Raw genomic sequence first — 13,641 nt, forward strand, 5'->3', positions numbered from 1 at the left:
TATCGAAATGTTCAATTATGAATTAGGTCGTGCAAAAGATAGGAACTTCCTTGACTTTTTAGTAGCCTTGGATCTACCCCTAGTTATGAGGGAAATTGAAAACAATTAAACTCAATCCCCATTTTGCAAACCTCATAGAGCAGGAGCCTATAAATTAAGTAGTTCAAGTATTATATGTTCAGGGTTTTAGAATAGATGATATTTTCAACATCCAAGAGACTATAAAGCTTGTTAACTCAACATCTATATTAATGACTTTCCCTGTTTTTTTTTCTTAGCAATCCTCCTTGGAATAGGAAAATTCCAGACTTGCTGTAAGCAGATGAGTGTTTTAATAGCAGGGATAGCAGATTAATTAGTTTCTCCTAAAAAGAGTATAGTTAAACTGCTAAGGAAAGCTAATGCCAATCCATATTAAAAAGCAAAAATATTCTACAAGGGCACTATAAACAAGCTAGGGAAAAGGATACAAATTGTCAAATATAGTAAGAAATAAAAAATAAAAAAGTACTCCTATTCAAAACTAATATAATTGACATGTACTTTTTGATTATTCGTTCTTGCTTCAGTACCTCGCCCTATTTACCTAGTTTACAATAACATTATTTTCTCAAGATGGATTGTAAACCTGAATAAGGGAATTGACTAAAAAGCACGAGTCATTATTTAGTGTTCTGGAGAGACTTAACGAAAATGTTCCCTTGGCATTATGCAACTGAAAGAGTACAGAAGTCTATCTGAAATGTGGCATGGTCAAAAATTAAAAACATCCTTGAATCATCTAGAAATTATTTCGAGGAAACTGATCGAAACATCTAAAATAAGCCATTGTATCCTCAGATTGAAGGCACTCGCCAATCAAAAGGAATCAATAGCGTACAATGAAGTTTGCACTAGAAGCAGTAAACCAATGAAAGTGTTACACCTACGTGACTGCTGGGCAGTCCTCTAATGGCCTAAGCGTGTTCATGAACTGAAAAGCATGTTTTGAAATGACAAAAGATCTTTGTTATTACCCTTGAGCTATTGTGCTTTCATATTTGAATGGTGACAATACATGAACCAGTGTTTTCTTAGACTAAAGAAGCACAAACACATCAGTTATACCTGACTGGATCTTGTAGGAAAGTGCTAGTTTTTGTTTGGTCACCCCCACTTTTTCCTCCAAATGCTGATGGTTATGACTCTAATACTGCACTGGAGTCTGCTGCCCTGACCCTAATGTGTGAGCTCACTCCCAAAACTGTTATGTTTGACTTAGTGGGCCCGATTCACAGAACTAACTTAAGACAAAATCCTAAACTTCCTACTTTTGGTATTCACAGAAGTTAGGATTTTGTCTTAAGTTTGTCTTAAGACAGACTTAAGACAGACTTAAGACAAAATCCTTACTTAAGTCTGTCTTAAGTCTGTCTTAAGACAAACTTAAGACAAAATCCTAACTTCTGTGAATGCCCAAAGTAGTAAGTTTAGGATTTTGTCTTAAATTAGTTCTGTGAATAGGGCCCAGTAATCCCAACTTGGCAAAGACTTTACCCCTTTATAAATCCCTAGTATATGGTACATCGGGTACCTAGGGCATAGATGGTAAAGGAGTCCCCAGGGCTGCAGCACAGATTTGTGCCACCCTGGGTAACCCAAGCAAACTACTGACAGCAGGCCTGCCATTGCAGACTGCAGCAGTAGTGCAAACTGCTTGAGCTCTGCTGTGACCTCACCATGTGTGGCACAGCTAAATGCACTACCGTTACTATATATCAGACAATCTTAAGGTAGTCCTCCTCATCCCAGGAGGCAGGGTGCAGTATATTAAAGATGAGGACATAAAAGTGCAAGCCTATATGTCCCTATAGTGGCATGGCAATGTGTAAAAGCCTAAAAGTAAAATTTGACCAGGTGACACTGTCGGTTGAAGCCTCAAATGGGGAGCTTAGAACAGCAGGAAGAGAAGTATCCAGGCAAAATGACATGATATACCTGAGAAAGAAAGTATCAGTCAATTATATGATGAATAGTTGGGAGAATGATATGTGGTACCCCTCTTTGGATACACTACCTAATGCTGGACTAAGAGCTGAAGTGCTCAGATGGAGAATAGGGGTTAACCATTGGGCATCTCATGGAAATAGAAAAGCAGAATTGGTACAACCTGACGGTAAATGTTGCTGTGGATTAGGTACTAAGTGTGACAATTTACATATTTTACTAGACTGCCAAAAATTTGTGTCACAGCGGAAATAGTTTTTACGACCTATGTTTTTAAAATATGGTATATTTGAGCGCCCTCTAGCAATTAATCTACTTACTGACATGCCAAATCTTGACATCGCAATCGCCATGGCAAAATATATGAAGGCGGTGAAAAGGACTCTGCTGGAACCAAATATGATTGGATAGAAATTGGCATGGAAATATAGTGGGACACGCTCAAAGTAATTTGTGTTTAGGTGGAAATACTATCCTTGCGTTAGTGTGACTGTTGCTCGTTGCAATTTTAGGAGTATTGTTATATGACATTTTTAAGCTGTGGGAGAGAGGTAGTAACTGTCTGTGAAGGTAACGCCTTTTTAAAGTATCAGCGAAATTGTTTTGTATATGTTTTATACTATTTATTGTAATATGTAGCATGTTAATAGAGACCAATGGTCTAATAAACATACTTTTACTACTACTACTACTACTAGTGGCATTCCCCATTGGAAACTACTACCATTAGTGGTCATAGGATAACATGGGCTGCCAAATGGGCAAACTCCAGATTGGCAGCTCCATTATCATACAACTAAAATATGTCATGTTTGGTATCAAACTATGTGCGTTCTCACCCCTGACATGATTCTCATGCCCTGGGTGATGTGGCATGCACCCAGATGGCACCTTAGAAGTTGTCTACCTGGTTGCCCCAGCTTCACTGTGCTCTCACCAACCAGCTCCATGCGTTTCCATGCCTGCTGAGGCCAAGACAGGATTTCAACCTCCTGCCAGGCAGTGTGATCACTACCAGGAGTCAAGAACAAAGGGTTGGGCAGGAAGGGGGTCACACATCCCTCCTCCCAAACAGGCTAGTAAAGTGGCACCTCAAGGTAGTGAGCTTCAAAGGATGTACTGCCTCTGCTCTTTTATGCATCAGGGCTGACTTCCAGTGGAGGAAACAAACACCCTCCTCCCAAGGAACAATTGCACCAGGGCTAGCAGGAAATTAGCTATGTATGGAGGTGTAAATCCCCAGAAGGCTAACCACACCTCCATGGTAAATCTTCTGGTCTGTACACCACAATTTGATTTCTGACATCTTTAGAAGGGGCAGAAAATACATTTATGGGTAGAAAAGGTGACCTACACCCCAGATGTGGTCACCTCAGGTGCGAATTCGCTGCAGGGACGAGCTGCCCATTGGCTACCAGTTAATACACCCCTAACTCTCCTAAATCTAGAATTTAAGGGACCCCCTGACAGCAGAACCAAAGATCTGAACAACTAGCATCACGGAAGAACCAAGAGGAGACCCATGTCGCCAACAACAAGACTTTGCCCACAGCACCAAAGTAACAGTGGGATACTTTGTCCCAGGAGAAACAGACTTGGAACTGAGTCTACGACCCCCGTCCTTGACTTAAACTCAGCACTCCTGAAGAGAAGGACCCCTGTGGAAGCCAGAAGCACCATTAGTCCCCCTGGACTACTGGCACTAGTCCCCTTCAAAATGCAGGTAAAAATACTCACCAGATGCGAAGAACCATTGGCCATCGGACCCTCATTGGGATCGTCCACATCCAGGTGGTCCAGTGCATTGTGGGAGTTGTAGATTGCCTGCCACAACATGTCATATCAGGACATACAGATTCACTCAACTATACCCGTTTTATTCGGAAATGCCTTACTTGAAATCCTGACATCTTTTAATGTGGAATGCAACATCTACTCATAATCCAGAAACTCTGTCAAAATTGACTTCTGAGGCAAACGTTCTTAGTTGTGGACAACTTCAGACTGAGAAAGTGTTAGATGAGTAAGTGCATATCTCAAGCAGAAGGAGAGACCATTTTCTGACCAATCAGGAGGTGCTTTAGCTGGCACCACCCTGAGGTTTGGAAGCAACTACATGCAGCACTAACGCAAAACTTTTCTTGCATGTCCAGTACAAATTGCCCCATTAATTGAGTGCTTTGGTTTCTATCTTAAACCTGGATCACCATCTCAATCAGGATTGACCCAAGACCAGTAGTGGCTTCTACTGGACGGGAGTGGTGGGCGGGGATAAAAAGCATAACAAAATTAAAAAACGCACCTGGCTACGGCCGGCCAGTCAGCTGCCGCTTCTCCTTCGTCCTGTTAATCTCAGATCTAGCAGCAGAAAGCACCCTGGCTCCCACAGCCAATCACAAAGCTGCAATGCAGCATTGTGATTGGTCTGAGAATTGTGGTTCAGCATTCAAACAGGTAGTGTGAACCTGGGCATGCTCTCCATCCAAGCTGTAATGCTGCATGGGTGGAGAACATGTATAGTAAGCATGGTGATTTGGCTGGCCCGAGACAGCTGGCCAAAGCGTCATGTGCACTTACAGAGTGCGCCTACCTCTCCTCCCCCTGCAGTGCTCTCGTGTCACGGAGCCCAACTCCGCCCACACATAACCTACTGAGTCACTGCAGTAGGAAAAATAAAATTATAATAACGCTGCTTTATCATTTTATTTTACCTTCTTGAACTGCTCAGAGAGCAGTGGGGCGACGCGTCTCCGCCTTAGTGGGGGAGCTGCCACTGTACAAGACTGTTATCCTCACCAGCAGAACAAGGGTGTTCCAAACCTACGTATGTGCAGAAACCAAGGTCTACACTGCACTGAAAATCAATATTGTTCCAGATGTTCACCAACACAGTACCGAGAAGAATTACCTTTGTAGGTCGCCAAGATTTCTATCCAACTGTGGTATTGTGCTAGCGGGGCAGGAGGTTACCAGTCCGCTGAATGGAACTAGGGTTTGCTGTGAACTCTGTTGAGAGCTTTTTATGTGATGTTTCTTTAGTAACTTCTTACTTCATTTCTAGCTAACTAACTAGGATTTTAAGTGTTTTGCCTATCAAATAAATATGTATAGCTACTTAAAACGTTAAGTCACAAGTACAATCTACAATTATTTGAGAGGTTTCAAATAATGATGGCTTGAAATAGTAGGGTGCCATCCATAATGAAAACAAAGGAGTTACTGGTTGCTATGTCCACAGGACAAGCAACTCCATGCCCTCGCGCCCGACACAACCTAGCTATAAAAGAGACACAAAACAGGGGCAGTGTATTGTGTTATTTTGCAAAATATGTTATTTTCCCAGTTGTTGAAAAGTCATCTATATCAATAATTATCCAGGTGCATTTATAAAAAAAATGAATTACTAGACAATTGATTTGATCTTCACACCTAACTCTGTAAAGGTGGGTACTTTTTTCTAGATTTTGCTTCGTGGATGTGTTTACTAGTGTGAAACCTATTCAAATTTTAGTGATAGGCACAAAACCATGTGGGGGGCGTGGGGACGTGAAGTCAGGCCCTTATCTCTCGAATCCCACAAATATAAAGTCTTAAAGGGACCAAATTAAACTTTTAAATGATGCCAGCTTAAACGAAAAGATAAACAAAGAAGTAAAATACAAAACAAAGATGGGGCCTCATTTATGAGGCCCTGCGTGAGTTTTGCGCTTCCGATGCGTCACTTTTTGTGACGCATCGGGGGCGTAAAACATGCCTCCTGATGCGCACTATTTACAAAGTGACGCATCTAAGCAGATGCGTCACTTTGTAAACCCCTGCGCTACATTATACCTGCGTGAGGTATAATGTATGCAGAGGGTGCGTTCACCCGCAAAAAGCCTCGTAATAGTGACGCAGTGAAATCTATGAGATTTCACTGCGTCACTTTTAGGACGCTGTTGCGTCAAAATCTTGCGCCTGCCTCACAGCAGGCGTAAGACTGACGCAAGCCCTTTCACATGGGGCTTTCCCATGGGAAAGGAAGCATTGCTGGAGTTGCGTCACTTTTGTGACACACTCCAGCAATGCGTCACTTTTGCGCCTACAGATACGTCAGAAATACTGACGTATCTGTAACTCCTTACGACACGATGCGTCATATTATAAATATGACGCATCAATCATGTCGCAGGGAGAGCGCAGTGAAAAGTGACGCATCGCTGTTTTCACGCAGCGATGCGTCACTTTTCATAAATGAGGCCCATGGTTTGTAACTGTGGTCCTGCACCACCCTCATGCGACAGAAAAGCTACTATTTAAAAAAACAAAACAAATGAATTCTTGGATACACAAACATATAGAAAAAAAACCTTGGTATTCATTGTAATACTGTACCTCTCATTTCAGATCCGTTTGAACAAATATATAATAAAAAAAATGTACCCACAGCTAACTTGGTGCATCTAATAAAATCCAGAATGGGCAGTATCCTCTTCCCAAAGCTCTCCAGATGTTTCTCTGCCTCCTCTTTGGTGAATGGGCAGAAGGGATTTTTGTGTTCTGAAAGACATAAAAGTCTGGCAGTGTTAATTACAAAATTCATATACGGTAAAGAAGATAAGCAGCACGGCTCATTATTCAAATCGTTTTTTAAACCCACCGAGACTACAATTAATTGTTGAAATCTCAGCTTGTTTTTCAAAATTCAGTGGTGCACCTGGGGTGAAGCGAGGTAAGCACCTTAGGTTGGTTGGGAGCGCCTCCATTTAAAGCTCCTTGGTGGTTTCCGGTCTAGATGCTAGACATGGCTGCGGGCCTATTTCCTGTAGGGAAAACCTCATCTGCATTAGCCTGGTGCATTAAATGAGCATCGGCACCCGCAGAGTGACCTAGAAGAAGCGGGCCTTTAAATGTCAAGGATGTGAGCAGAATACAAACTGCATCCCTTAAGAGTACAAAGAAGGAAGGCTAGAGCCCTTTGTCTCTGCAAACCTTAAAAAGAGAGAAAGGGCATGCTGTACTGTACATTAAAAAAGGAGGACCTCATTTATGAAATGTGACGCATTGCTGCGTGAAAACAGAGATGCGTCACTTTTCATTGCGCCCTCCTTGCGACAATACGAAGCACCATGTGGCAAGCAGTTACAGATACGTCAGTATTTCTGACGTATCTGTAGGCGCGAAAATTACGCATTGCTGAAGTGTGTCACAAAAGTGACGCAATTTCAGCAATGGGTCATTTAACATGGGCAAGTCCCATTTCAATGTGCCTGCATCGGTCTCACGCCTGCTGTGAGGCAGGCGTAAGATATTGACACATTTGCATCCTAGAAGTGGCGCAGTGAAATCTCATAGATTTCACTGCATCACTTCTACGAGGCTTATTTGCGTCAGAACGCCCACACGGTATACATTATACCTGGCGCAGGTATAATGTACCGCAGGGGTTTAGAAAGTGACGCCTACCTTGAGTTTGTAAATATGACGCAACATGCTGAAATTTTTACGCCGCTGGTGCATCCCAAAAAGTGTCGCACCGGCGGCGTAAAAGTGACGCAAGGGCTCATAAATAAGCCCCAGAATATTTATCCTGGTCAAGTGTTCTTATGCTTAAGGACACCTCTAAAGAAACATGAGCCCACTCTGATCAAAAACAATTGTAACTCAGTGCACACAATTCAACAGTGTCCTTTGTACTGTAAAATCAGGGCCACTGGAATTATGTGGAAAGAGAGGGCTAAATTATACGGCAGGGTTGACGAAATTATGTGGCAAGAAAAGACAAATTATGCAGCATAATCCGGCACATTTTGTGACAGTTTTATTTCAATATTTTGTCATTTTTACACTTGTTAACACATTCTGGGCTTAGGTTGCACCTCATTGGTATCAGTTTAACCCGTAAATATAGCAGCAAGCAACAGAAAGATGACCAGTCAACCTTTCGAAAGAGCCTTCCACTGCGTGACAACAGGTGTCGTTGGGTTTTTACTAACATGTAAACTGCTAGAAACACATTTTATTTTTGTTAAAATCTGCAGATTATGCAGCAGAAATGAATTATATGTCAAAAAAGCATCAAATCCATAATAATGCAAAAAACGCCACAGCCGCACAATCCCACAATTCCAGTGGCCCTGTGTATAATCATATAGATAATGAACAGATTATTTACACTAAGAGCTTTATTACACGTTTCCCCTTATTTAGAGAGGGGACCTACGAATCTGGTTTGATCCCACATTAAATAATGGGTATAAGAAGTGATTTAATCAGAAATGGGGAATACCATGCAGACATGGGTAAACTTGGTCTTTCTTGCATGAAATGTCAATTGTCGTTGCTTTGAATACAATAGTAACATAATGAAGGATATTCCACTATCTTGTGTTATTTTGCAGCACAGAGGCATTCCACAGGTGGTGCATGTGCAGCCAATCATGAATTCTGACGCCAACCCATATTTACAATGAGTTGTAGACATGAGTTTGCGCCAAAATTATGCTCCTGCCTGAGGCTGATGTAACAGAGGAGAAATAACTTAAATTTCTCTTCGATATTTCCATTTTGCACATGTGCTGCATTCTGCAGCAAACATACAATGTGGAAAAAGCCTCCAAGTATATTTTATGTGCAGGAAGGTGCCCCTGCCTTCAAAAAACGATGCTGATCATAATTCAGACACCCTTGTAGTGTATTCTATTTCAACATTTATATAGTACACGGGTATCAAGCTGTACTGTGTAGGGTGTGTTGTTGGAAGTGTATTGTCTTTGTTTTGATTCTGTGAGGGAAGTGTTTCTGTGTTGTGGTTGAGGACCACCAAGGTGTAATAACTGTGCTATGCTACGCATCTCTTAGCGGTGTGATAAATGAGGAAGTGTGAAAGGCAGTAGTGCAGTTTATGGTTTCAGTATTCTAGCAGCTTTAAGCTGCTTTGCAGGTCGCTTTATGGTACTTCTTATGATCATTGTCCACTAAATTGGATACCGCGCTGGGTTGTCCATTCTGGGATATTCTGTTTGAAGTGTGTAGCCCTGAGCAGGCATTGGATAAAGGGAGAAAGGGTAGAAAGATCGGCTGGGATGGACGTTGTTAATCTCACCCCACATCTAAGGGGCCTATTACGACGGGCCACCGCATCGGGGCAGAGGACCGACCGCTCATGTCATGGCGGTGCTGCCATTCACATTAGTTTAGTGTCCAGCACCTACTTTGTCCGCCGCTACCGCATCGGGGCACGGGACTGACCGCGCATGTCGCGGCGGTCCCACCATTCAAATTAGGATGCACCTGCCACACTGGGATCCTGCATTTTTTACATTGCGGTAGGAGATGCTATAAGCAGCACCCGCCGCAATGTAAAAAATGCATGTTGTGCATTTGTATGCAAAACGTGACAGGCACCGTGCGGTGCCTACCACCATGTGTGTGCAAATGCAGGTGTGCACCCCCCACCCCTCCAACATCCTGGGGGCACGCAACAGGCCTCCAACAGCGAAAACCGCCATGGAAAGGCTGCTCACCGCCTGCATCGTGATATGGATGGTGGTGTCTTGCAGAAAACGCCACCATATCATGCCCCTTTCCCCCCCAGTTGACGAGTCGACCGGCAGAAAAGGGGCAGACGGTCCTTCTGTCTGCCGCGGGTACTAATATGTATGGATGGCGGATCGCCCCTGCCGGGCTAGCGGTGGCTACCGCCAGCCCGGCAGGGGCGATCCGCCCGCCATTGTAATAGGCCCCTAAGTGTCATTGTGAGACATCAACAAGAGGTCATAGTATGCAACTAGTTGGGACCTGCAGTGGTAAATTAAATTAAAGTCTTCCACTGCCCAGCAGCATGTGGCAGACCTCTTCAGTTATTCCATGCCTAATCAGATGGTAGTGTGTGGTTTATTGGAGTGGATTGAACAGGACTGGTTGAATGCTGTGACCCATATCAGTTTTGTTTTCAGTGAGTGTAAGTGTGCCAAGCACTAAAAGGGATTTAGTATGCAGACTGTATACACTACAATCACCTGCATGCTGAGGTTTATGATATTATTTTTAATGTGGGTTATATAGTGTATTATATTGAAAATTGCAGTTGTATAGTACTTTACGCCGGGCATCACATTGCACCAGAACCAGAAGACTTAGGTGTGATCTGTGGTGGGAGGTGCGTATGTGAATTTATGCATTGGCTTGCAGAAATAATAGCTGTGCTAGAGGGCATTAGGTATAGTTAATTGCAGCTGCATGCTTTAAATAAAGGTTGTGATCTTTGAAATGAGGTGTGGGCAGTTTGCAGAGGTACAATAATAGGGGTTAAGGCAAACGTGCATGCAACAGAATAGTGATCAGAGAGTGGGGGAATGCACAGGATGGAAAGGAAGGAGAGATACATTTGAAGGAAAAAGGCAATCAGAAGTTTTAAATCAAGGTCAGTTTTTATGCAGGGCTTTTAGGAATATTGCGGAGGCTTTCTGAGATAACACGCAGACTCTATCCACAGATACTTGGAACGATAGAGGCACTAGAGGATCTTCGGCGGTGCCAATAACAAGCACCAACTGACGGACGCCAATACTGTCCGTTTGATCATCGAAAAATGTGCTAATTGCAGGATCGATTACCTTTTGGTGTACTGATTTGTACACTCAAATTGGGCAATTCTATGCGCAATATCGACACTTGGAGATTTTCTATATTCACCCAGCCAATTCTAAGGCTGGGACGGAAGTACAACCAGTCAGAAGGCTAACCAAGAAGCACTGTTGTCCGCAAGCCCTGAGGAAGTCGTGGGTAAATCCTATACGACAAAACACGTGTTGGCGGAAATCATTACAGGATACCATACATTAAAGACTTCTTGAAGAAATATATTGTGCTCCTTTAATGAAAAAATGTCATATTTGTAACTAATCTATGTTTTTGTGTGATAGGGATTTGCATAATTTGTACCCCATAAGATCTCCAGCATGCACAAAGGAAACCATCACCCACGGGGTAAAAACAATAAAAAATATGGTTTCATTTTCCCATAAAATCAGATAGAAGAAAGATATAAAATTAGGAATGTTGTATTTTAAATGGTTGTGTATATAGATGCTCCTCTACTTTCTCTCTGATGATTAGGATGAAATGAAGGCGAACAGGTCTGTCTTATTTTATTTGTGTAAAGTAATGCTTCTATGGGCTAGTAGCTCTGGGGCTGTCCCCGATCTGGATCATCCACAAAATAAGCACGATGAAGTGTAAGATCTTGTATCTAGCTGTCATTCAGTGTCCCTGTACAAGTAATCAGACGCACAAGAGGAAAAGCCCTGCCTAGAAACCTCCTCACCTGACCAATAGAAGCTGTAGTCCCCGCCTAACACTTCCAATATGTCAAATATGGACATATCCGGGAGAACAAGTAATCAGCAGACCATTCTTAACAAGGCCCTCATTAGGGAAGCCACATCTCCATTGCTCCTCACTTCAGTTGCTGGTTTCCACCCTCAAGCCATAGGAATGGAGGCAGTACACCTCCATCTCCACCCCATCCAGTGCCACACTGTGGAGTTTTAACATATGCTCCAGGTGCACATACTATTGCATGCCTGGTACAAATATGGTGACAATCACATAGAGATGCTGCAACATGCATCTCCAGACAACAAATGGCATCAGATTTCACGCGAAACATACAGACCAGGTCAGCCTGTTTTCTTTTAGAGCACGTTCTCATATCCTAAAGTCTCCTTCAATTTAACTGCATGTGTCAGCAGAATAGAGAACAAGGGATGCAACTAGATCTCACAGAGTATCAGTGGCCTTGAAGCACCTAAACTCACTACTGTGGAGTTCAGCTTCAACATCATCCCTGCTGGAATTAAGATGCAAAATATTCTAGATGTGTCTTGTTCCTAAAGCATCATAAGCACTAACTTTTTTTCCAAAAGTCAAAGGAGCACAGTTAAAAGTAAAACAAAAAAGCATGAGCTGACTCAATAAAGATGCCCATTTGAGAAATTTGTCCTGAAGGCATCAGAATCCTACATTTGCACACTATGAATCCTACATAACATGGCAATAACACGATTTAAAATAACTTTTGCTCGTAGTCTTGCAGTGCCATAATTTGCCTTTTACTAAAATAGTAGAGGAGGTCATTGTTTACCTGGTAGCCTGCTAACTATCTGCCATCTTTAACATCAATCATCTCAAGGTTACTAATTGTAGCAAATTGATAAGGATTGCATTTTGAGATAGACCTAATACGACTCTAACATCTGACCTGTAGGTTGGCCACCACTGTTATTAGCCCGTACATAATCCCACTGAGCTAACTTGATAGCTGACATACACACTGTATCGTACAACAAGAACTGAGAATGCAAGTCCTAGTACTTTAGGAGCTGTGCTGCTGCAAAGCCCTTCACCACCCTCCCGCGAGACCTTCAGCCACAAAGTCAGGAAGAATAAAACACACAAGATGATGGACGGAATGTTGCACAATGGAAAAACATTCACCCCCAGTCACAGATCTGGGTTTAATCCATCGTTATTTTTCTCACCAAGCCACCCCAGTTCAGACATGGCCATATGCAAATCAGTCTTGACCCAGTGCCTCATGGGAACAGTCCAGACCAAACTGCCAAGCCATGTCTTCCCTGGACCGGAATCAAGCATCCTAGGACCGGTTTCTGGCTATCAGCCTTCATCAGCCAGGATAGCTTGACCCCAGTACACAGATCTGGGCCTAAATCCATAGTTTTTTTGCTCGGGCTGGACTGTTCCCATGGGGCACAGGGTCAAGACTGATTTGCATATGGCTAGGTTCAAACTGGAGAGGCATGGTGAGCAAAAAAATGATGGATTTAGGCCCAGATCTGTGAACTGGGGTGAATGTATGACATTGTTCTGCATTCTGTCCATCAACTGTTGTTTTTGCATTTGTCACCCCGATTGGGACGTATATGCTCAGACGTGAGTCCCGTGCTCTCCATGCCACTGGAATCAAGCTATCCTGGCTGATGAGGGCTGAAAGCCCGAAACCGGTCCTAGGATGCTTGTTTCCAGTCCAGGGAGGACCTGGCTTGGCAGTTCGGGCTGAACTGTTCCCATGGGGTACAGGGTCAAGACTGATTTGCATATGGCTAGGTTCAAACTGGAATGGCATGGTGAGCAAAAAAACAATGCATTTAGGTCCAAATCTGTGTACTGGGGTGAATGTATGACATTTTTCTGCATTCTGTCCATCAACTGTTGTTTTTGCATTTGTCACCCCGAGTGGGACGGGTGTGCTCAGACGTGTGTCCCGTGCTCTCCATGCCACTGGGATCAAGCTATCCTGGCTGATGAGGGCTGAAAGCCCGAAACCGGTCCTAGGATGCTTGTTTCCAGTCCAGGGAGGACCTGGCTTGGCAGTTCGGGCTGGACTGTTCCCCTTGGGCACAGGGCCAAGACTGATTTGCATATGGCTAGGTTCAAACTGGAATGGCATGGTGAGCAAAAAAACGATGTGCTCAGACGTGTGTCCCGTGCTCTCCATGTCACTGGAATCAAGCTATCCTGGCTGATGTGGGCTGAAAGCCCGAAACCGGTCCTAAGATGCTTGTTTCCAGTCCAGGGAGGACTTGGCTTGGCAGTTCGGGCTGGACTGTTCCCCTTGGGCACAGGGTCAAGACTGATTTGCATATGGCTAGG

General features: G+C 43.4%; 1 protein-coding gene across 1 annotated transcript in view; it reads right to left on the reverse strand.

The window, feature by feature from the left end:
- SPATA16 (spermatogenesis associated 16) overlaps positions 1 to 13,641 on the reverse strand; it is a 476,121-nt gene that overhangs the window by 246,728 nt on the left and 215,752 nt on the right. Inside the window, exon 7 of the mRNA XM_078665447.1 lies at positions 6,413 to 6,525. Within this exon, the coding sequence (XP_078521573.1) occupies positions 6,413 to 6,525 (113 nt within the window). The remainder of the gene's footprint in view (positions 1 to 6,412; positions 6,526 to 13,641) is intronic.

The sequence above is a fragment of the Lissotriton helveticus genome, chromosome 11 (genome assembly GCF_964261635.1).
Source record: "Lissotriton helveticus chromosome 11, aLisHel1.1, whole genome shotgun sequence".
In the NCBI taxonomy this organism is placed as follows: Eukaryota; Metazoa; Chordata; class Amphibia; order Caudata; family Salamandridae; genus Lissotriton; species Lissotriton helveticus.